Consider the following 25742-nt stretch of genomic DNA (forward strand, 5'->3'; position numbering starts at 1 on the left):
ATGTTCCACTGTTTTGATCATGTGACAGAACAAAGGTGTAGCTCTGACTCAGCCGTGTTCTGTTTGAAAGCAGCAAAGAATAGTTCAATTTCCTCATTACTCAAGTTTTTGTTTTTTTTCCACACTTTGGTATTAAGTTTTTTGCACTATGCTTTTCATACAGACATCATTCTGTGTTATTTAAATTAAAACATTTTACCATGAATTTTGTTTGTTCTGAATACGTGAGTGGAAAGTGAAAGTGATTTCTTTCTGGCTGGGCTGGTGTTGGTGTGAACAAATAGGATATTTTAAACTTTATTTTTTCTTAAACATAGAGCTGCATTTATTATATGTTGTAATTAAAAAATATTTGAACATGACACTTATTATTCTCATTTTTCTGGTTCATGTGTATTTAATGAGGCACTTACACACACTTGTCATGTTTTGGTAGAGGGAAATAAACCAGATCTTTTTTTATTTTTTATTGTAAGATGACAAATCTGAACCAATCACAGACAACTATATCATTATGACAGAATATACTGAGCACAAAATGTCAATGAAATTAAAATAACTGAGCTTAGTGTGTAACATATTCAAAGGTACTGCAGTAAATCTACTGGATTAATGTGGAATATCATCTACTCCTTCACTATTTTAGGTTTGAAGTCATGCCTGGTAGCCTTTGTAAGCTCCTCTGCGTACTCAGTGTATCTCCCAGTCATCTGCAGGCACACAAAACAAGTACACACAGTATGACAAGAGAACATATTAAAATACATACAAGCATTCAATTACTGCAGGAACAAACAAGCATAACTCTCCCGATAGAGGTTGGTCAAAATGTGTTCATTTACCTTAAAACTCCATTTGTCGCTGATTTGTCGGTTCAGGTTGAGATCCATTTCCACCACCAGGAGTCCGTCACGGGTTCTTGAGAGCCCCGGGGTGCGGCTGCCGTCGGGACCCGCCACATAACTGGATCCATAGAAGTGTCCGAAGTCGTGGTGAGCTGCGGAAAACAAAGAGAGCCGTGTGTAACTGCTCCTCAAATAATTCACCCAGAGCCAATGACAGATATTCACTGTATGTGAGACCAAACCTGACCGACTAGGAAAGTAAATGAAAAAATGTAGACTAGTTATATTTATTTCTGACATAAATTAAATAGATTCATGGTTCTGAGTCGGGTTTTCTCTGTTGTAATACACACGTAAGTCTTTGGTTAACTGCATTCTGCATTCCATGGTTATCAAGTCCCATCATTTCCTGTGTGCTTGTGTCCAATTAATAAAACTAACAAACAGCTGCAGCTTCATTTTACAGTCAGACTGCATAAAAAAAACATTTCATGGGACTGCAGGATTATGTGTGTTAGCTTTGTGCAACATTGAGGTCCTTAAAAATAAACGTACTGATGTAAATTGAGATTAAACTAACATTCACTTTACAAGTGAAAGACGTTACATGAAAACGATTCTAACTCTCTCAGTTTGTAGGAAGTAAATCTTTTACCTTTTTTTCCATCACCAGAAGTGAATTCACTTTTGAAATGCTCCTGTGTGAAAGATAAAGATGTACATTAAGTCAGAAAAGATAAGTTGTGAATGTGAAGTGGTCACTGAAACATTTTTTAATGAGTGTATGATATATTTAACCATCAACATTGTTATAAGGGGCCTGCTTTCTTTGCTTAGCTTCTTTTTTTTAAATCTCAATTTATGTTGTATTTACATAGAAAAACACTCATCACTTTTTATGAATAAATCTGTCAGATAGATTTCAGTTTGTAAATGTTAATGATAAATCCTCCATGCAAACAAAAGTTAGACATGGTGTTCCTCAGGGTTCAGTGCTTGGACCAATACTATTCTCCTTATATATGCTTCCTTTAGGAAATATTATTCGGAAACACTCAATAAATTTTCATTGTTATGCAGATGATACTCAATTATATCTATCAATAAAGCCTAATGAAATCAACCAGTTAACTAAACTACAAACATGCATCAAGGACATAAAGGCCTGGATGACCTGTAACTTCCTGCTGTTAAACTCAGAAAAAACTGAAGTTATTGTGCTTGGCCCTAAACACCTCAGAAACACATTATCTAATGATATAACTACTCTGGATGGCTTTACTTTGGCCTCCAGTACTACTGTAAGGAACCTAGGAGTTATATTTGACCAGGATCTGTCCTTTAATTCCCACATAAAACAAATTTCAAGGTCTGCCTATTTTCATCTGCGTAACATTTCAAAAATCAGACATATTCTGTCTCAAAATGATGCTGAAAAACTAATCCATGCATTTGTTACTTCTAGGCTGGATTATTGTAATTCATTATTATCAGGCTGCCCTAACAAGTCTCTAAAGACTCTCCAACTGGTCCAGAATGCAGCTGCACGCGTTCTGACAAAAACTAGAAAGAGAGATCACATTACTCCTATTTTAGCTTCACTGCATTGGCTTCCCATAAAATCAAGAATAGAATTTAAAATCCTTCTCCTCACTTTTAAAGCTCTTACTGGTCAGGCTCCATCATACCTTAAAGAGCTCATAGTACCTTATGTACCTACCAGAACACTGCGCTCCCAGAACGCAGGCCTACTTGTGGTACCTAGTATCTCTAAAAGTAGAATGGGAGGCAGAGCCTTCAGTTATCAGGCTCCTCTCCTGTGGAACCATCTCCCAGATTCGGTCCGGAGGGCAGACACCCTCTCTACTTTTAAGAGTAGGCTTAAAACTTTCCTTTTTGATAGAGCTTATAGTTAGCAAGCTCCTAGTTTATGCTGCTATAGGCTTAGACTGCCGGGGGACTCCTACCTCCATGATGCACTGAGCTCCTCTTTCCTCCTCTCTCTCTCTCTCTATCCATCCATCTATATCCAATAACATTCATGTACTATTAATGCATTCAGTAACCTACACTTCTTCCCCGGAGTTGTCTGTGCTTTCTCATCTCACAGGCAATCTGGGCCTGTAGACGTCCGGATGACAGATTCCAGTCCCGGACCTTCTAGTTTCAATGTTTATTTTCAATGTGCTACTCTCTCTCTCTCCTATTCTTCCTCTCTCTCCCCTCTACCCCAACCGGTCGAGGCAGATGGCCGCCCACTTTGAGCCTGGTTCTGCCTGAGGTTTCTTCCTGTTAAAAGGGAGTTTTTTCTTGCCATTGTCGCTAAATGCTTGCTCATGTGGGAATGTTGGGTCTCTTTATAAATTAAAACTTGAAGAGTACGGTTTAGAACCTGCTCTATGTGTAAAGTGCCTTGAGATAACTTTGTTGTGATTTGGCGCTATACAAATAAAGATTGATTGATTGATTGATTGATGAAATGGAAATAGTATGACTATGACATGTAGGAATCAGGACCTTTAGCATTCCTAAAGTCCAAGCTGCTGCCCTACATTTAAATGTCATGTATCATAAACATACAGTATGTGTGTGTCTTTAAACTGACTTACCGTCCCGACACGGTTGATTGCGCAAGTAAAACAGTGGTTAGCTATTGCTGCATTCCTGGCTTCTATTGGCCACATGGGCTCACTGTGGAAAAAAAGACATAACATTAGTATTGCTGCATGAATAACAACTGATACTAATACTTATGTATTGCATCATATAAATCGAGGCTGGAGCTCCCAACTGGGCAAAGTGGACAACGGTGTCAGGACCATGGACCACCAGGATCCCAAAAAGTACCAGAATCACTGTGCAGCGATTGGTTTGTGGGAATTTATGGAATTTTGGTAATATGCACAAAGTCAGCACATTATCAGTTAACATGATACGGGTATGCAGGTGGTTCCTGCTTTGTTAACCTGTGTAGATACCCTGTCTTCAACACAGCCTGGATATAGTGCTATATTCCTGAAAGAAGCTCTTCAATCCAATTAAAACAGAGAAAACATGTGGTAATATTCCAGCACAGGAATAATCACTACATTTAGTCTCCTACCTCAGAGCTCCAACGGTAGCCGAGGGGTTGAAGATGATCTCAGCTCCATTCATACTGTACATGAACCAGTTGAGAGGGTGATGACGCCCATAGCAGATATTCACAGCTATCTTCCCGAACTGCGTCTGGAACACTGTGTGACCAGTGTCACCCTCCATATAATATGTAGACTGAGTATAAAGAAAAACATATTAGTTTGTCTAATTCTACTCAGGTGAAATGATTCATGTACAGGTGATCATGTATTGACCTCATTAAAGTCTCCAATCCTGGGAATATGGTGCTTCCTGCTCTTTCCCAGCACATTTCCAGAGTTGGAGATCACCACTGCCGTGTTCCACAGAGTGCTGTGCATCTCGTCCCGTTCCAGAATTGGGGAAACAATGACCATGTTGTACTTTTTGGCCAGCTAGAGACAGAAAGATAGTAGGATTAGGCTTGTGTGCTGCAGTCATTGCACTGTGTCAAGACTTCTATGGAGTCACCTCTTGGCAGAAACGTGTGGTGTTTCCTTCTTCAGCAGGCTCTGCAAACTCTGTCCATGGTTCTTTCTCACGGGTGCAGAAAGCAAAGGGCATGGCTGTGGAAAACAGAAGGCGGGTCAGTCTCATACATCATTTTACAATTGAAGTCTGAACTCATGATAGCACTCACTCCAGGTCTCCTGAAAGCAGACGATGTTTACACCACACATGGCTGCCACCTCCACAATTTCACCAATCCGGCTGTGCATGGCATTGATCTGTGGGGGGGGGGGAGACACAAGCAGGGTGTTAGCTTTCACCTTACAGGTTTTTTATGTGTTGTTTTTTTTTCTGGCAAGTAATACGAGTCCTGACCTGGTCAAGGATGGGGGCATCGGTGGGCAGAACAATGCGATGCTGGACGAGTCCCACACGGATCCTTCTGGGTGGCCTCAGTTGTTCCTGGGTAGCTTCAAACCTGTAACCCCTCAGCTCAAAGTAACGCTCGGACGCAGCCTCCACAGCACATGTTGGGAGATCCAAATTCCTGTAACACAGAAGAGGTTCATAAGCGTAGATTCCGTCTAATAACTGAGCACAATGTTAAAATAATGATTGTCAACAAGGCCGGATTAACATGCAAGGAGGCCCCAGGGCAAAAAAAACGGAGTTGTGGGCACCTACTGACCCCCCCTGTTGGTTTCACTCACTGTACATTATGTCTGAATTATGAACACAGTGTCGGCAAAACAGGAAAACCTCCCTTTATTCTGAGTTAGAGTGTTCACTTAAATAACTACTTTATTTGGAGTAGTTAAATAATGTTCCCGCTCCTTTTAAATGAGCTGAATCAATTGTAGTGTTTACTTCACAGTCAGAAATGCCCGATATCTCCTATTCTGAACTCAGAGGCTGACATGCTGCTTATAATTGAATGATACTTCATAATTAAAAAGGTAGTTTTTTTGATATCTTAAGGACACATTTATTTAGCAATATGCAACCTGTAGCTAAAATTGGAAAACTTTTAACTTTAGGACCTCTACAACACGTCAGGTGAAGAAACAGAGCAGGTAAAAAGTTCACATATTAGTTTATATTGTGCTTCTGTGGTGCTGCCCAAGGTCTAGTACTGCTGAGGCCTTGTCTTTGAGTCAATATTGAGCAGTGCAGAGATCCTGAACCTCATACACTCAGTGACAGAGATTTATCTGAATAAAACACACAGACTATTATTATTATTATAAATGAGTTTTTCCTTCTTCTTTAGTTTATTATTCTCACTTACTAACTGGAAATGTGCAAATGAAATCACAGTACAAGTCATCCTATATCCTATACATACAACATTATCAGCTGTAAATCATTTGCTGTATACTACTCTGAGTTCAACTCTGACACACATTGTAAACATTTTCTTTTTTTTTTTACAGCCGAATTATAATAGAGTTATCTTTTTTTGGTGGTTAAACTGTTTAAAAGGTTGTGTGAGATTCACTGCGGCTCGGACAAAGTCCACTCAGCAGGATAATAATTTACCAGGACAAATGCAGTGGACAAATGTTACACTTTTTAAAAGAAGTTCTATGATCAAACACAGACTCACGTTGTTTCCTTTCCGAATAAGATGCGTTTCACCTCTGCCAGCTCGGCTTCAGGCAGGTGACTCTCCAGACTCTTCTCCAGAGATTCAAACTCACATGCGGACATCTCTGCGGGTTTTTTTTTTTTTCTTCAGGTGTTCGGCTTCAAGGCAGCAAGAGCTCACTTTCTGTCAGTGTGCGTTTATCTATCACGCACGTTATATAATCCTGCTTGTTCTAACGTTACTGTGACGCCAGATGTTTGGAAAGGGGAACCCACCCCAAACAGGTTTACGCCCATCCACTCATGATTCCTGTTAAATTACACCCAGTAGTCTACTGATTAAACCATGTGTTACTTTCAGCTATTTTAACCATTTATTCACAACTTTTACCCTTTTCACCCATAACCCGTTTCTACATATTTCAACCAGAAACTGAAAGTAATAGATTTATTACTTTCAGTTTCTGGAAAGTAACTTAGTATATTTACTCAAGTACTGTTGAGATACTTCATGTCAATTCTATGCAACTATATACTTCCAAAATATGTTGGAATTTGTACTTTCTACTCCACTACATTTATTTGACAGCTTTAGTTACTTTTCAGATGCAGATTTGACACAATGGATAATATAACAAGCTTTATAAAATACAACACATTGTTAAAGATGAAATCAAAAAGCAGTGTGTAGTCAGGCTCACATTTCAGATGTATATGAGTTGTTAACAGCTCCACCAAATAATGATTTTTCCCTCTAAACTTCTCACATGGTTTCATTTCGATAAATGTTCAAATGATCCAATATTTCAGCAAGAATCAAAGATTAGAGAAAAAGTCCAAAAACTGAAAACACATTTGTGTATCAGAACTTAGTTTTTTCTTCTTTCCTCTCCCATTAATCATCTCACCACCCCTCACATTTATCAGCTGACCCTTTGGAGGGGCCCCACCCCTAGTTGGGGGACCACTATATTAAACTATAGCTGCAGTACTGCATTTATGAGAGATTACCAAAAACAAGCCTGATTCAAGTGATTTTTAATACTGAAATGAATATAAATCAGTTCTTCAAGGGTAGGGGAAAATCATTATGAAAATCACCATTTCCAAGTAAAATAGCAAACTTTGAAAAATAGTTAAAGGCCATGTAATTATAATCAGCTAAAACATTCAAAAAAACACATGGGCTCCTTTTAAATGTGTTTACAAAGAATAACTCACACAGTTAAGGTGAAATATGACCATAAACAATGATTTATAGCACTGTAACAGTTTTACATTTTGCAGTTAAACAAACTCCTCAATCAGTTCACAAAAATGATGCCAATTAATACAAATGCAACATAAGTGCTCTGCCTATAAACTAACACCATACAAGGTCATGTAGCTGCTGCTGAGGACATGAAGTCATGTGGCGGCCTTTGCAGCCTTGTCACTATATGCTAGTGCATGCACTTTTATTTTGAGGTTCAGGCTTTTGCTCCAGTATCTCATATCCACGAGAGAATATGTCCATAAATAGATATAAACAAATGTATGATCCTATTCTCTGGCAGTGCATTATTAGTGGGCTGTGCTGGAGCTGGTGAGTTCAGGGGGCTTCTCCTTACTAATGCATTCATTCCTCATTGTTAGATTTCTAAAGATGTTGTTTTATTTTTAATTTACCAAAGAAAAGTGTACATTTAAAGAATTTCATTTTTCAAATACTGTATTGTTTGGAGTCTACATCAGTCCGTAGTTTTGTTTCAGGTTTTCTAAAAATCTGACATGACTGGTACATAAACTACTTCACTGTGGGGTTCTTGCTACTTCCAGAGAGGTTTTTGCTCCTGGTTTGGCGGGCAGGACTGCTCCTCTGTGTACGTCCTCTCCTCAGAGAATTCATCTTTCTGTCTCTCTCCTTGTTGGGGTTTAACAGTTTCCATAGCAGCTCTGCAACACAACCATTGACAAACATGGAAATATTTGTGATATTTTTTTTAAATTGTAGACAAATGTTTGACCAACAGGTGGCCTCAGAGAGCCATTTCAAATCTGTTGCTCCTTTGAGTCATTCATTATTCCTCTGCTGTTGGTCATAGTTACCTGTTAACTCAGGATGACTCTGGCTGAAGTTGTTAAGGAGAGACACATATTTCCGATCTCCAGTATCATCATGTCCTGAAGATAAGTAAAGTAGTGAACTTTACTTGTGCAATAAAACTGCTTAAACATTTATGAGCAGTTGGAATCACTATATCCTCCAAAAATGTAAATATTATACACATGCACATATAGGTTACCAGAGAACATTAATTAATGAATAATTCATTATTTTACATCTAGTCACCAATATTTTAATTGTGCAAAAAGGTTATGATTTGGGTCCGTCATACACTTACTTTAGATACTTGGTAGACTTTATTTAGCATGATTAGAATGTTAGATGTCTAAACTCGGAATCAAACTGTTCAGGTGAGAAATATTGAACAAGATGTGTTTTTAATCTGGACATTATTTCCTGTGAAGTTGTGCCGATGGGTGGAGTAGGACTCACGGCAGACTCGTAGGAGGACATAGTACTGTCTCTCTACCAGCAGGCTGCTGGCTGCATCCACACTGTGCTGCTTTGCCTCCAAGTTCATCACTTTCCCACTGCTGTCCATCAGCTCCACACACTCTGCAGGTAAACTATGATTACTATCATGGTTGTGTCCTTTTTTTTTTCCTTCTTTCCAATCAACCAACCAAATCCTGATGAAGCAGCAAATATTTTTTCTGTACTCTCTCTCAGAATTGTGTTATTATTTTTTTAATCTTTTTATTTCTAGACATTGTCTGTGGGTGCGATGAGAGTGAGGATTTGGAGGCTATTTTGGGAAATAGGCTGTGTTTTTAGTCTGAGTTTCCAAAAAGCTCTCAGATTTGTCAGAAACTATTACATCCTTGCCTGGGGGGAAAAAATCATGCTACAGAAGCTAACCCTAACCCTTATTCGCAATATTTTATGTAAGAGTTCAATCTTAAAGTATATTTTTCTTTTTCTCTATCTCTTTCCATACATTTATGTTTTAGGTAACGTTATTCATTATTATACTCACTATTGATCCTCAGGGAAATAAGGGGATCAATTGCCACTAGTTTACACATTCCTTGGTTTCTGCAAAGAAATCCACATTTCTTCACAACATTATAGTAAATGTACCTTTAAAATCCAGGCCGCACCTCTCCTTTAAATTGTGGATGAAGTTTATCAGTTTACAGTTGAGATTGAACATTTCCATTTTGTTGTCTGTCAACAAAACATCCATAAAACAAACCAGTTCACTGTTATAATTATAATCTCTTAAAGAAAAAAATCGGTACATTACGCAACAATCTTGAACATTTTACAACTGTGTATCTTACATAAAATCATCAAACTTTACATACCAGGTATTCCACATCAAGAGCGTACACTGAGTGTAAAATATACCTATGGGAACTTTACTAACCTCCAAACAGGACAGTGACAAACATTTTTCCTTCTGATGTCAAACTAGTGGTTCTTCCTGCAGTTTCAGCTCCTCTACTGTAACTACCAGTAGTTAAAGCATCTGTTTATACCAGAGGGAGCCCAGGGAGTAACAGACTTGGACAGAGCACAGTGCAACAATGGAGGGCTGTTAAATCTGTGTTGTGGTCTACAGCTCTGAGGGAGAGGCTGTATGAACTGGTCTGCATAATGTAGCTAGACAAACACACACACACGCACGCATGCACGCACACGCACACACACACACACACACACACACACACACACACACACACACATGCACACACATCCTCCTTTAGCATCTTCCTCTTCATCTCCTTTACAAGGCACGGACCCTTTTAAACATGGAGACAAGGGATTGCTGTTACTTGTATCCATGGAGTCTCTACACACAGACAGACTGGCACTCTGGACTTTATAGCTACTTGTTGGACACTGATGGCAAGTCTGAAAAAAAGCAGGTCTTATTGTTTCCCGCCACAGATTGGAACTAACGAGTTGAATAACTGGGCCTAGCGCTGTTACTGCAATACCTGAGAGAGCGTTTAAATGCAATTTAAATCCTGATTCTGAGGCTGAAGGGGGTCTGAGGCAGTCCCAGACATCAACATTTAATAGACCTAAGCTAGAAAAACAGTCCCCACTACAGAACCTATTTCAGAAACTGTAATTATTATCTCTCTAGTAGTGCTAAATTAACAGCTAAACCAGTCTACGTGGCGCTTGTACACAACCTGAGCTAACGTGCTAGCAAAAAGTGACCTATAAAACACGTCTTGCAGCCAGAGAGCAACATTAGCATTTCATTTGGAGCCATATTTATGGCCACTGTGAATAACCAACATTCATTCTCCATTTAACCTTTGTATTCACCAAACCCTTGCTAAACTCCTTAGCAAGACCATTTTACAGCCATGCTAGCAGCTCTACAGACTGTTCACAGCAGTGTTTTGAGATAAATGCTACATCAGCATGCTAACACGCTCACAATGTCAATGCTAACATAACACTTAGCATTTTAGTATGCTAACATTTGCTCATTAGCAGTGCAGTATTGGCAAAGAGAATGTCATTAGTTTCACAGGTATTTGATCAATATGGTTAAAAAATAGGACAAAAATATTTGACCTGATGATGGTACTAGTTTCATAGTTAAAGGACCACCCCTGAACTAAAGTTATTCAGTTTAGTTCAGTTAATCCAGAGGGTAACATAAAGGTCTGTACTAAATTTCAGTGCAATCCATTCATCATTTTTTTGAGACTCAAAACCACAAATGCCAACCTCAAGGTGGCGCTTAAAGAAATGCCGGTGGGTCTACAAAGTCATTAGCATTGATCCTCTGGCCCGTCGTGATTTCCTTTTGCTTCATAGCAACATATTTCATAGCAATTCAGTAGTTGTCAAATCATTATATTTTCCGTGAAAATAAAAATGATGGTGCTAGGTTCAGGGGATCGGCAATGCCAGGCTTTGTTCTCTGGGAATCGTGAATGTCTGTAGCAAATTTCCTCACAATCCTTCTTGACGATGAAGAGGTGGACCGACCACAGACTGACAGTGCCATCACTAGGGCCTTACAAGCCAAGCAGCTATAAAGAAACATGTTTAGTTCTGTTGTATAGCCTAATATTTTGAACCCTAACCGTGATATGACCCAGCTGAGGAGACAAGATGCTGCCACGCAGAATAGCAGCGGACCACAAGGACTCGGGAGGTCTCTGTGGTGAATCTTTAAAAAGCAATGAAGACCCCTGGGAAGCCTTTCAAAAAGAAGTGGGCCCTGAGTCCTGTAACCTGAACTCATCAGGGAATAGAGATAAAAGCTGGGAAAATAAAGAGATCCAAAGATAGTTTGACTGCTTAACTAACCATTTCCCAGAATGAGCAAACCAGATCTCAGACTTTCTACAGCTTTCCAGATCTGATATGAAACATGACCCTGCCTGGTGAAAAGCCAATAGGAAGCCTGGAGCTGTTCCTACAGCTACTGAATAATTACTGGGAACATTTTGTGGCCGTTTAAAAGCGCCACAGAGCCGTGTAAACACAGTACACACACTTTAAAAATGTAAAAGCATTTATTTAAAGACAGGAGTCGGTGTTAGCCTGCTTGTGTGAACACAGAAGGCAATAGCTGCTCTGGGCATAAACAAGACTTCATCCGTGAGTTTGATTTACGTTTTCAACATAATCATTCACGATCCTTTTTATATCATTAACCATCATTGATCAAACCATCTCAGAATTTACATGAATTTAACTTAAATAAGCGCAAAATCAAGTCGCACTGAGCAAACAGGAAATACAGTTCAGCATTATATTACCAGATGTGGGGCCTTCACCTTTAAGAACTTGAAACATTACATTGATGTTGACATTAACATGAATCAATTAGTCACTGGTGAATGAACTGCCCTTGTTTTTAAGTCCATCTAGAAAAAATCCGCCTTCATTCATTTCTTTTGGAACGTACGTGAATTTCTGCTACATGACAATAGGAAGAAAAGGGAAAGGGTGAAAAATGAGAGCAGTTTAACTTTTCCCAAATGAGCATGGATTTTTTTAAGTAGGGTGGAGTGAATTTAAAAAATGGTGAAAGCAAGAGGAACAAGTGATGGTGCAATACTACTTAAAAGGGACATGTGCTCATTTACATGTTTTCAATCTGGGGTTCTGCTGGAATCTCTTTGCAGGATTTACAGTTAGAGTTTCACAATTGAATTCCTTATTTAGGCTGTTTTATACTGGCTCTTTACGCAACCCCTCATTTCACTCCCTGTTTGAAACAAACTATAGTAGTGGGATTTCACAACTTTTTCTTGTTCTTTACTCAAAATGTCAAATTCTCAAATACATCTGTACTATTCGAGTCCAAATCCGATCCGAAACAACAGATGGATCAACATTAGCGACCTAGGCTACAGAACAAACTGCTGTTTATGAGCATGTGTGACAAGCTGATGTCAGCTTGTTACCAAGGTAGAAAAAAAACTTTGAAAACGGAGCATTCAGAGACCTGGTTTTTGACTTGCAGGGAGCAAGTCAACTTCTACACACGTTTAACCTCAAGTTCTGACATTTTTACCATGTTTAATATAGATATCCTACATCAGTATATAAATAACAGAAAAAGCATAACACAAAAGGCATAATATGTCCCCTTTAAGAAATCACTCTCTGTCCATGATCCATATTAATGATGCAAAGTGAAATCCATCAGAGAGCATTTATGTCCATATCCCTGAAAATTTAGACAATCTAAGGAGCAAATAATATTAATCAATAATTTAATTAATTTAAGTTCTCTTCCTCGGCCAGCTTAGCCAGAGGTGCAGTCAGAGCAGAAAAAGCAGGATGAAATGTACTTGGTCAGTGACATGTGTTCTTTCAGCCTGCAGTTGAGAGGGACTCCCATCTGAATTTGTTCTGAGAGCGAGAAGTGCACCTCCCCCTCTATCATACTAGATGAGCTTTGGTAGGTTTAAAGTTCAGCTGGATTGTTCCTCAATTGATTCAAACCACTATTGGTCATGTGGGGTGTTGAGGAGCAGCACAACCTCTGAGGGCCCCTAGCAGTGGTTTTGAACTCTTAGTCTGGTTTAAATTAAAACGCCATTTTGCTTAAATAGTGGACACAGTTTCATGTGGCAGGTAGTTTTAAATAATCTTCATGATGTGTTTTGTCCATTGTCTGTGTACAGTGCTTTCGTTTCCATCGCAGGTCAGGACAGGTCACAATCCTTCGAGAGCTGCCGCTGTGCGGATGCTGATATCTCACTGTGAGGCTCCTGAATATTAATGAATGATCTCCCTCTGTGTGTGTGTCAGGACACCTTTGCCTGCTCACTACAGCAGCTCTGCTTGTTTTTCTTGCTGAACAGAGATGTGACCTGGTGTGAGCTTAGGTTTTCTTTGTTGTCTCTTTCCTCCACCACTTCTGGTCCTGCACAGTCATGCTGCTGCTCCACGTACTGTAAATGATGACCCAGGGGGATCTGAGTCTGTGTTAGAGCTTGCAGTGGGCATTGCCCCATCTTAGGACAGTGGGAGATGACAACTGACAGAGGGGGATGGGACACCGCCATCAGACCTCCTCCTACAGAAGAGATGTGAGTTGGGACGCGGTAGGAGCTTTCACAGCTACTGCTGCTGCTGTGCTCGGTGAAGCTGAGGTCGTTCGACTTGAGTCTGATGGAGTCTGCGGTGCTGGTGCGAGTGGACGTTTGCCTTCTGCTGCCACTGTCAAACCGCTCTTTCCGGCCCAGGATGTGGCGCCGGATTATCCTACGGAAGGTTTGTCTGAACTCCCTGATGCGGTAGGCGTAGATGAAGGGGTTGATCACCGAGTTGGCGTGGGAGAGGATAATGGCAACATACATGATCCAGAGCGGAGGACGATCACACTGAGGGCAGAAGAGGGTGAAGCAGTTGATGATGTGTAAAGGCAGCCAGCACACAGCGAACAGTCCCACTATGATGGCCAGAGACTTGGCAGCCTGGATCTCTTTCTGTAGCGTGGAGCGCGACTTCTCTCCATGAATCGCCTTCACCTCGATCAGCTTGAGCTGGTGGCAAGCAGCCATGAAGATACACAGGTAGATGGCCAGCATCAGCAGCAGGGGAATCAGCACACATGCAAAAAAGTTGAAGTACACCATGTACTCCATGACCACCACCTCCTCAAACAGGCACTTCATCAGGCCGCTCGGGCAGGTGCTGTTTATGTCGCTCTCGGTCATCTTGTCGGACACATTGTGCCAGCCCATCATGGGGGTCAGGCCGATGATGATGGATAAAACCCAGCAGATGGCGATGATGCCTTGTGCCCGCTGGCCTGTCACCAAGCTGTTGTACCTGCAGAGGGAGACAATACAAAAATCCAGCATTTAGCTCTGTGTGACAGGTCTTGTTTTAGTTCAGAACTCAGATTTAGAGGTTTGGACTAAAGCTTTCATCAATTATCTCACGTTTAATAAAAACACTGTACACTCTAAATACTTTGTATACAGTATATGAGGTCCCTTTGTATTATTGATTGTTCTGTGGAAGCGCTTCTCATCCCGGAACTAAAACAGAAAAGGATTAAAAAAAAAAAAAAAAAGTTCTTGAAGACTCCTCAAAGGAAGAGTCTATTTTGAGTGCGCTTGTAGCACAGTGTGGGAGAGCAGCTGAGACATTTGGCTAGTTTCTATCACATTCTTGAGATGTTAAAGTGCAAAGGTTAGTGCTGCAAAAACAACACAACCCCCCCCCCCCCTATTTGCATCTAACAGGGATGCAAAACAACAACGTGGAGGAATCCTCACATATATTCAGCAGAGGAGGGGGAGGCTATGTGAAAACTGTGCGTTCGAGATTGCTGAGCTCAACATGACGCCAAGCATACATGATGAGGTCACGGCAAGAGCTACAGTACAGCATCACTGTTGGTCAGCATGACATTAGGATTACAGGTTAAATATCTGCAAACATGCCGCAAATTTGAATGCGAAATCTAAGCTGATGTGCACCATAAACAGTCATGACATGCACAGTGTTTTTATAGCAAAGTAATAAATTACGATTACACAGGGGGTTACAAGATGGTTACACAGTCTGTATAAGCAATTAAGAGCAAAATTCATTTGATTGCTCCAGGGAGACTTGGCCTTGTGGGAGAAAATCATTTCTGGACACATTTATTTAGCCAAGACTCTGGTTCAAATGTCACATATTTACTCAGAGATAGGAATGAAATATGAAGCTTTATTGTGAGACCTACAATGTCTGGGACCACAGACACATTATAAACTAAACTAGGAGAAAGAAAGATGACAAAAAAGACAACAAATTATGATATATTTTAACCCTTTCACAAATAGTGGTCACTACAGTAGACGGCTATTCAAAAGCGGCTTTCTTATGCATGGTTATGGCATACTTGCACTTCAGCCACTACAGTGGACACTAGTGCATCATCCCAACCATTTCATCTGCAGTAGCTTTTTGGGTTGTAAATCAGTTGATTTATGTCATTATAATGTAATTACAAATATTTTCTTCATACCTAAAAAGGAATAAAAACACTTAGGGAAAACATTCTGACTGAGGTTATCATAGTTCATGCATGAAGGGGTTAAATGCACCCTTTTCTTTTTTAAGAATATTAAATAATAAAATTTTAGGTAATGATTTTTTCTTTTTCTTTCCTCGTCAATTTACGTGTCCACCTTTATAAAGGTTTTATATGTTACAAATTGTCTTATTAATTGTTCATAAATCATTTATTAATTTTTTATAGATCAGTTATTAGCTCAGTTATTACTAAGAGCAATGTTTGGGTTGCCACATTGTGAATATTTCATTGAGTGGTGTTAACCTATACATGTTGGTAATCATTATCATCATATTACATCATTAATAAAAGCTTTTAAATCAACAGTGAACATTTTGGATCAATTAAGTGGTCAAATGGTCCAACCATTCAAATCAAAACCTGTCAGACCAAACATAGTTCTCATTAACAGCTGCTCTGTAAAGCTTATCAACCATTAAGCCACTTGTGATTTCTTTATAAATGATGTCTGAAGTGGTACAGAAGGTGTCTCTAACTACATAACAAGTGCACGGATACACTTGTAACTGACATGAATCCCCTCGGAGTTTCGTCCTCTGGGCCACTGACCTGAGTGGTATCTTGATTGCAATGTAGCGGTCTATAGCGATGGCCAGCAGGCTGAAGATGGAGCTCTGGGTGAGAACCAGCACGAAACAGGCGATGAACAGGCAGCCATAGAAGTTGGAGCAGAAGCCCGTGCTAATGACGATGGAGAAGGGAATGGCGAGGACTCCCACGGCGATGTCAGCCACCGCCAGTGACACCACGAAGAAGTTGGTGATGCTCTGCAGGTTGCTGTTGAGGCACACGGCCCAGCAGACCAGCACATTACCCAGCACGGAGAACACGGCGATCAGCAGCTCCAGGACGATGTAGAGGGTGGAGGCGGTGGGGTTGTCCGGCATGGTGAGACAAACGGTAAGGTCACTGATAAAGAGGGAGGAAACCTCGCCTCAACGACCATAGCTGCAGCCTGGCAGCTTCTTCACCCTTGACACCTCCAGAAACATCCACCTGGCACACCAAGCAGCCACGGCAGCTCCCTCACATCTGCTCGGCTCGCGCAGCTGATCGAAAAAGGTTTTCACTCAACCGCAGACGGGGCTGTCGTCATGGCTGCAAAACTCCACACACAGGACACAGTCGCATCCATTCTCTCCTCGTGAAGACCCTCTGCTATCCTTTCCCCTCAGGTCCTTCCCCTCAGCGTCTTTTTCCCACGAAACTTCTCGAGGGGCTGAGATGATGCCAACAATGCGCCTCACTGGAACATTATGTCGCTGTAGATAAAGAGGTGCAGAAGTGAAAAAGGGGAAATGTTTTTTTACCATAAAGGAAGTGAATTTCAACACCCACTCACTTGCATCAGATACGCTTCGAAGTGAGTCAGAAGTGTTAAAGGACAAACATGCTGGTGTGTTTCTAAAAATAAATTTCCCAATTTCTGTCATATATGCCTTCACTCATATTGCACTTTACAATCTTTCTGCTTGAACCTTCACCCGTTTACAGCTGAAATACTAAAATAATTACACTATAACAAAACAAAACTAAATACTTAAGATTTGTCTTGACTTGTCTGTCAGATTAGTAGATTAATTCAGGTTTGTGCAACTTCCGATTTTCCTGATGACTTCTATAAACAGCCTCTCTTGACCCTGCAGAGGAGCAGTGGGATAGGAGTTTGTGTAGCCTTTGTCAGTGTGAAACGTGCACGTACAGTAGCAGAGATTCCAGTGCTCTGTATTACAGTATCTGCAGGCAACATGGAAGATGCTGCTGGAAGCATCAGGAGTGTCTGTAGCTGCCTCAGAAAAAAAAAAAACTGGGTACCCCTTTGAGTTACTGCAGTCAGGGTCTGTATTCATGCTATGAATTTCACTTTTACTCCTACTCACAGATTTCAAGCTGCACTATCAAAGTCTTTAATTGTGCAAACAGACTAACGTTTGAGTGCTAGGCTACTATGTCTTCATCAGAGTTCAATTTGACAAAGACATGAGGCGAACAACATATAGACTAGGTGTACAACTGTCATTGGATAATTGGTTGAACAGGGTTTTAAATTTAATTGATAATGAATCAAAGTGTGGGACTTTGCCGGAGTCAGTGTCCAAGTGCCGCAGCCCTGAACACCATATCAGAAATATAAGGAACATAGATCTCTCTTAAAAGGTACGATAAATTACATTCTGCCCCATCGGATGTCAACAAACAACCATGGCGCCATGAGCAGACAATGAATTCACACTCCATCTGTATGTGTTGTTATCTGAGCTTCTCTGTTCTCTATCTTGAAAGCGGGTCCAGCCAAATGTGCATGTTCATGCATTTGAGTCCCTCCCTGTTCTCCATGCATTAGTCTTCAACATGGCAGCTGGTCGATGAGTTTCTCATAGTATGGCTAAACAGTTCATCAAAATATGTGTCTGAAAACATTTGAAGTGTGAATTAGTAACAATGCAGTAACAAAATCTGGATCCATCTTTGATCAGCACCTCCTAGTTTAACAGTTTGGTCTGATTTTCAGTCTGAGTATTAGCATCTTTCAGCTCATTGTTTTACAACCCGCAACTTTAATGTTTGGGTTGAGTCTCATGGCTCTCACAGTGTCATTTTCTGATACAGCAGGCAGCTTATTCCAGCAAGAAAAGCTGTAAAAACCCACGTCACGCTATCTGTGTCAAAAACCAGAAGTTAGTGACTAGCTAATTAATATAGTGGAACATTTAGAAGCTGAAGAATCCAATATTTCCCTCAGTAGTTGGTGGAGAGTGAATGAAAATAAAGAAAAACAACCAACTCTAGATGAATGCTAATGCTACTACGTACAGTATCTGCTGGATGTGTAAATGAGTCATATCATCTTTAAAGCTTATCTGTCGCTTTTGTTTTTACAGCTTGATTCTGCTGCCCTCAACTTACTAAAACATAAGAACAGAGCACCAGAGGCATGATTTGAAATAACTGTATAATGAGTTATGAACAGTAGCCTATGTTGGTCGGCATATGGTAGTTTTAGCTTACTGTTTGATCTGTAAACTGTAAAAGCTACTTAACAAAGATGTCTTATTCTTCACCTAATAAAGAAAGTTTTACTCCTGTGTTGGCTCTTCAGAGCAGTCTTGTATAATTCTTAGAAATGTGATGAATATGGCCGCTAGTCTACTCACACTTCTGAATCACGCTGCAGTTAAGATCTCTGATGTGTGTGAAGCGTAAAAGCCTTAACAAATAGAAATTCTGTGTTGGTGATGCTTAATTCTCTCAGAGGGAATATTTCTTGAGGTCACGTTGAGTTTTAGGAGATAACAGCTGCGCTGGAACACAGAGGTCTTTGCTCTCTCAGTCAGGCTTTTCCCTTTGGGTCAGATGAGACCTTTTTTATTAATACCAAAGACTTGTTATTTCAAAGTCGATCATTATCAGGAGGTTGTTTTTTTTTTTGTTCATTCTGTTTGACTTACAAATAACGTTTATGTTGGTCTCTTTCCTCTGAGCCCTGGGTATTTTTTGTCTTGATGTCAGAAACATTTGGTGTTGTATTACAGTGTATTAACAGATTTTATGCAGCAGCGGTGAGTCCCAAACTAAATTCCCCGAGGACGGTAAAGGAAATAATGAATCTTTGAAAACTAAAACGACAGTGATTCTCCCATGCTAGCGATGCAACCTACAAAAACAAGCTGTCATGAGATTGAATGTGAACACATTGGAGAAGCTCTGGGGATTAACAGAAAAGCACGGGGAAGTGAGATTTTAGGGACAATATTGAATTCATATCAGCCACTGTAGGACATACAATTAATTTATTAGATGTTTTGTACAAACCATAAGAAAATGAATTAGCCTACTAAGATAAAATATGTCTATTTTTGTTTCCTATAAGAGCACACTACATATATTAATACTGCATAACATGACAAATCATAAGTTAATAGCTGTGATGTGATCAGTTTGACGTCATAGTCCTTCCTAAACAGTTTAAGCCAGTAAACTTAAGCCTGCCTCAGGCCCCTTATTATATCATTTAATATTGTACTTTAGTAGTGCATATACCTAAATACATGTTTAATAAATCAAATTAACATAATGGTATGGGGTCTCAAGGGCTCCTAAAAGTCTAGTGGATGTCAACCCAACATTTGACTGCCTTTCTAAAATTGTTGTACTAATGAAATTGATGCTGATGATGTTTCTATGAATGAAATGTAATACATTGATTATAGGCCATTCAATGAATTAAACATTGTTCTGGAGAAGCTGTATTATAAAAGTACAATATTGTATCAACAAAACAACATTCATACATAATTACTGTGTCCTGTGTCAAAAAGGTACGAGTACACTGAGTGTTACTCATGAAAAAAACATGTTGGTTATCTCACTTGTGTATGTGTACACTGGACCACATCTGGCTTCCGGCGTAGTTGTAATGTCACAGACGATGCTCGCGGGTACACGTCTTAAAGTGGCATCTAAGGTGACCATGGAAACTTTCGCATGTGAAAACATCCTTCTACTGTAGTGTCAAACTCTGCACGTGTCATTGTGAAAGGAAGTAAAGGAACAGAAACAAAAAACATTGAGTGGAGAGGCACTCCAAGTATTTTAAATCCTGAATTTTTTTTACATTAGTGCTGGGCAATAAATCAATATTGGGATATGAGTCTAGATATTGTATCTTGTAATATAGTGATATGTCATAAGTATGGTCTTTTTCTGGTTTTAAAGGCTAAAATACAGTAAAGTATAATTTTTTTAACTTACCAGACTGTTCCAGCTGTTTATTATTTCCCTTAACTCACTTAGTCATTATATCCACCTTACTGATGATTATTTATCACGAATCCTATTGTGTAACTATTTTGTGAAAGCACCAGTAGTCATCCCTACAATACTGATGCAATATCGCAATAGAGTTAAAAAAAAATATTGTGATATTTGATATTGTCCATATTGCTCAGCCCTAGTTTACATCAGTGTCTAATATTTCTAAAGGACTCATAGACACCTGTAGATCATAGAAAACAGTGTGAAACCATCGGCGGGACTGTGTATTACATCACCGGTGTCTTCATGCTTGTGCAGGAGGAAAAAAAAGAAAGAAAGAAAAACTGCTCCATAGCACTGATGCAGGTCTAAACCCCCCACAGGGCACCTTTAAAGGAGTGTTAAACCAGGGCCACAACTTCAAATTGGCCCCCTTGCAGGTTAATCCGATCATGTCATAAAACACTACCTCCTCTGAACATGATTTAATGAAGTTATTAAATGCTTTAAGTGTGTTGGAAATCACATAGAGCAGGTAGAAGTAGAGCTAAAGTAAATCTGACACCTGCATGAGGAAGCAGGTAAGTCAAATGAAATGATGTGATTCATTCTGTTTGTTTACCTGCAGGAATGTTAATTGAACACTAAGCTTTTCCTTTTCTTCCCCTCAGGTTCATTCCTGCTTTGTTTGGTTCTCACAGGTGAGGAAACCTTACACCTACAGCGGGACACCTTGTACGAAAACATCACCGTCTTCCTCTAACACACACACACACACACACACACACACACACACACACACACAACACACGCTTTCAGGTGCTTCACACGCAACTCACGTCATTCTACTTGCGGTCAAATAAGCTACATGCGCACATGTATAAAACACAGTATGAAGCAGCTGTTAAATATGTAATTACGTTAAGTCGATGTGGAAATTCAGCTCGCAATAATCAATTAAAATGACTCACCTGCTGTTCTTGGCGTTCATCTGGAACAATGTTAAATTTCCGATTGTCTGATCCAAACAAATAGAAGCACGCCGAATATTTCTGATCAATAACACCGCCTGCTAAGTGAATGACTTCAGATAGATGAGACCTGCTCTTTTCCCCTCTCTCTCTCTCTCTCTCTCTCTGTGTGTCTCTCTCTCCCCTCCCTCATAAAACATATTCAGTGTGATTGTGGCTGTTTCCTCTCCAGGGGCGGGCCAGCTAAAAGCCTGCTGTGTGTGTGTGTGTGTGTGTGTGTGTGTGTGTGTGTGTGTGTGTGTGTGTGTGTGTGTGTACACAGATGAATCTATTGATGATGACACACATTAAAACTATGCTGTGAGACGAGATGAGTCAGGTGAGGTACTCCATCTAGAAAAGTCTGACACTAGAGGACACACATCCAGGTATTAGTCAGAGCCCTAAATTAAATGTGCTTCGCATTAATTACTACACAGTAAGTGGGCTAAATGCGTCCTAACAGCTGTTTCTGAACCTCTGATAAAGTTGAAAGCACTTGATAAGATTGATGCAGTGATGACAACAAACATGACTGTTTCAATGGTCTTTTTATGGTCTTTTATAACTACTGCCAGTAAAATAAACCAACATAAAACCAGACAGCATTCTTTTTTTTCCTTTTTTTTTTACAACTTTATTATCATCATAGTGTGCACTTAATACTGTAGCTTAGTCCCTTTACTTACACACGCGCACACACACACACACACACACACATACACATTTATTCATTCAGTTTTAACTTTGCCAAGGGACCATTTCAGCACTGCATGTAGTGTGATCAGGATTTTCTCTTAGGAAAAAAAACATTCCACACCAAAAACAAAATGTGGCATGGAGTGTTTTTAAAAATTAAAAAAAAAAATCCTGTATTTTTTAGGCAACATGGAAATCAAAAGACAAACTAAAGCAGGTTCAGTGGAATTCTCAGAGCATCTTCAAGTAAACAAAGAGAAATAATAAACATAGTGTGATGAAGTGGACCCAATAAAGACATAATGCACTGTTCACATTAGCTTCGCTCGCTGTGGTAAAGCCATACACTTTTTTAAAAAAAAGAAAAAAAGGGCATAATACATAGTAAGCTCATGGTCCCAAACAATGTAACATGTCCCTCATGGCTGCATCATGTGGAGGTGGAATGTGCTTCCCAGCTTTCTGCCAGCTGTCTGGTCTCTCCTCAGCATGCTGGGCTCAGTGTTCATCAATCACTCCACATCAGCGCACACACTCACACTCACACTCACACACACACACACACGCTGGACCTCGTAAAGTCCCCGGGATCACTAAAGCGCGATCAAAACACATTCCACTTCTAACTTTTTTTTTTCTGTAAGCTCTCAGACGCTCCTGTCGGGAGCAATAAAACACACGGGCCAGCGGTGGAATCGAGCGGAACACAATAAAACTGTTGGCTGATAATTGTCAGCATCGTGGCGACGGCATAACCCCCTTCAACAGAGAGCCGATGCTTTCAAATGTCATTAAATACCTCAGTCACACTCTCTCATGTACATGTACACACACACACACACACACACACACACAGACACACAGACACACAGACACACATACATACAAAAAAAGAAACTGTCATTGTTGCAGGCTCTTGTGCGAACTTGAAAAGTCGCTGAATGTCTGATGCAGCTGTACAGATTGTGGCGATGTGGCTCAAACAGTGTGACAGGATGTGCTTCTAATTCCAGACGAACGGGCGGTTTTCTGGCGGCTTCATCTGATCTGAATCGAAACAGATAGTAGTCGCCTTCACCAGACACATGACAGGAATTCAACCTTCTAAATGACCATTATTATTAGTCCTCCTCAAGAGGCGCCAACAAGAAGGAGCTTGTTATAGAAACCGTTTCCACGCTGCGACACATGCTCGGTGAGGAAAGAAAACTGCTATTAGAAAATGTCACAGTTTCAACTCTCAGAAGCTACACTGTTAAGGCAGGAAATTAGTGTGTGGAGTAGGGAGGAGAAGAAGAAAAAAAAGCTGATGTCAGTGCAGCTACGTGTGTGTAATAAATTCATGTACACTTCACACACACGCACATAAAGCAACGATCTCACTACAATGATCGGAAACCATGCGAATAAATACAGTGAAACTGGTATGATGAGGCACAGTTATCACACGGCAGTCAGATAGTGTGCTGACTGGATGACTTATGACTAGTTAAATGTGCTACACAGTATCTCTAAAGTAATGTTTAGTCATAGTAGAAAGTTGAAAAACCACTAATCTTTACACAGCATCAGTTACCACACTATAAAATCAATGGCACGATTCATTCTCCGGTCACATTTGCCAATGTTTGAGGAATAGTTTGACATTTTGGGAGAAACTCTTATTTGCTTTGTTGATAAGAGTTAGACGAGAAGAATAAGAGATTACTCAGTCTGTACGATATATACGAAGCTAGAGCCAGCAGACTATAATTAGCGTAGCTTAGCATAAAGATTAGCAACAAGGGGAACAAGTTAGCTCTGCTCTGTTTTAAAGTCTGCTTACTAGCATCTCTAGAGCTCACTGATTAACAACTTTTCTGTACAAAAATCAAAGCGTGAATAAGACATGTTGGAAGCAGTTGCCAGGCAACAAGCAGAGACTCCAGGAAGTCACTGCTCCTGGCCAAAAAAACAGTCCCGCTCATAACCTCCTGTAAACGTGGCAACTTTTTTTTACATGACAAGATATAACATCGGTGAATAATCAGCGAGCTTCAGAGGTGCCGCTAGGCAATTTTTGTTACCTTCTAACAAAGCTAGGCTCGCTTTTCCCGCCTTTTCTGTCTTTATGCTAAGCTAAAAGCCTGCTAGCTGTAGCTTCATATTTACAGTGCAGACTCTGAATGACATCAATCTTCTCATTTAACTCTGGAAGAAAGTGAACAAAGCATATTTCCCAAAATGTCAAACCATTTTTTTTTTACTGACACTATGTTGACCTACAAAAGTGTGTTGTCACCTTCAGCGTGAGTCTGTCTTTGCTGGTTTCCAAAAACTAGAGCACATGTTCCTAAAATGAAGTCCCTGGGTGAGAGACTTTTCTTCTAATTAGACCAGCAGGCTGATAACGTTTAAGACTGTCTAATCTTAACAGGATTTATCTTGTCAATCAAAAACACTATTAAATCAAAAAAAACTACATTCTACTCACTCATATTTTGCTTATGATGAACTGATGCTGTGCGCTTTATGTGCCTAATCAAAGACGTCTAAGCACAACATGGCAAATGCAAGCCTATAAAATGCAAACACACATTATACAGTTGTAAGTTTAGCATTAAATTCCACACAGAAGTTATTATTAGTCCTCCTTCACGGATCTACAGGTGCAAAAAAAATAAACCATCATAAAGAGTGTGTTAGTGCTGCTTAACAAAACGTGTAGTAGTGTTGTACAACATAGCATATTTCTGTGCTTGAAGAGCAAACAGTCACTGTTCAACAAATCAAAAAAAGGCTCTGCAACATATTTGGCAACTCTTCTAATCTTCACGAAGCTGTAGTGAAAGAGAGAGCTCATCTCCTGGTCTCCTGCATTGAAACTCGCACAGGCACTTGATCCGTTAAAAGAGAGGCATCTGTATCGTACTGTAATGTCTGGAAGACTTGGTGCAAAAAATAAAATAAAAAATAAAAAAGGCTGCGTCTGTCTGAGCTCCATTCAAAAAAAAAAAAAAAAAGAGGGAATTTTCGGGGTTGTTTCAGGGGGAATTCCAACATTACTGCCGTTTGGTTTGTAACTGCACAGAAGCAGATTTTTTTTCCAAAAAAATATTTACAATCAAACGAGAGAGAAAAAACACTGTGGCTATGTATGAAAACGTCTCCTCTTGAGGCTTGCTGAAAGTCAGATTGGATGGAATTCCCCTTAAACTTAGACTACAACATCCCGCGAAGTGTGGAGGAATAAAGTCTTTTGTTTAAAAAAAAAAGAAAAGAAAAGAAAGGCCAGATAGAAGGCACTGAGACTTGGTTTCTTTTCCATGCTGCTGCTCCTTCAGACGTTCTCACTAGTTACTTCTCATAGCTTTACTAGTGTGACAGCAGACAAACAGGCAAGCCCTTGGACGACAACAATACACAAAGCGCTTCTCACACTGCACTGGGATTGGATGGAGTAGCTGTGTGTGGGTCCAGTGAGGTTCTGCTCTCTGCGTTTAGTGTCTAAATATTGAGGAAAGCGGCATCTGTGGCCGAAATGTGTCTGACATGCAGCGTGACCGGGTATCGCTGTGGTTTTCGGTGGGGGTGTGGAGGTGTCAGTGAGGTATAACAGTTGAAAGGTTGCTCGGGGGGTGGGGGGTGGGGGGGGGCTGGTGTGG

General features: G+C 40.2%; 3 protein-coding genes across 3 annotated transcripts; all 3 read right to left on the reverse strand.

Annotated features, from left to right (window-relative positions):
- Positions 1 to 336: 336 nt before the first annotated feature.
- Positions 337 to 6199, reverse strand: upb1 (ureidopropionase, beta). The gene is made up of 10 exons (XM_062417603.1): positions 6019 to 6199; positions 4788 to 4959; positions 4603 to 4690; positions 4434 to 4528; positions 4199 to 4357; positions 3949 to 4118; positions 3455 to 3536; positions 1501 to 1543; positions 843 to 997; positions 337 to 710 (listed from the first exon to the last, which is right to left on the reverse strand). The coding sequence occupies exons 1-10, from the start codon at positions 6120 to 6122 to the stop codon at positions 627 to 629; spliced, it is 1152 nt and encodes a 383-aa protein (XP_062273587.1). The 5' UTR covers positions 6123 to 6199; the 3' UTR covers positions 337 to 626.
- Positions 6200 to 7785: 1586 nt separating this feature from the next.
- Positions 7786 to 9547, reverse strand: LOC133978768 (uncharacterized protein C22orf15). The gene is made up of 5 exons (XM_062417081.1): positions 9476 to 9547; positions 9187 to 9273; positions 8539 to 8661; positions 8088 to 8162; positions 7786 to 7934 (listed from the first exon to the last, which is right to left on the reverse strand). Exons 1-5 carry the CDS (start codon positions 9498 to 9500, stop codon positions 7786 to 7788), a joined length of 459 nt encoding a protein of 152 aa, XP_062273065.1. The 5' UTR covers positions 9501 to 9547.
- Positions 9548 to 13230: 3683 nt separating this feature from the next.
- On the reverse strand, positions 13231 to 16521 carry adora2aa (adenosine A2a receptor a). The gene is made up of 2 exons (XM_062417494.1): positions 16184 to 16521; positions 13231 to 14373 (listed from the first exon to the last, which is right to left on the reverse strand). The coding sequence occupies exons 1-2, from the start codon at positions 16519 to 16521 to the stop codon at positions 13344 to 13346; spliced, it is 1368 nt and encodes a 455-aa protein (XP_062273478.1). The 3' UTR covers positions 13231 to 13343.
- Positions 16522 to 25742: the final 9221 nt, after the last annotated feature.

Source organism: Scomber scombrus, chromosome 4 (assembly GCF_963691925.1).
Source record: "Scomber scombrus chromosome 4, fScoSco1.1, whole genome shotgun sequence".
Classification (NCBI taxonomy): Eukaryota; Metazoa; Chordata; class Actinopteri; order Scombriformes; family Scombridae; genus Scomber; species Scomber scombrus.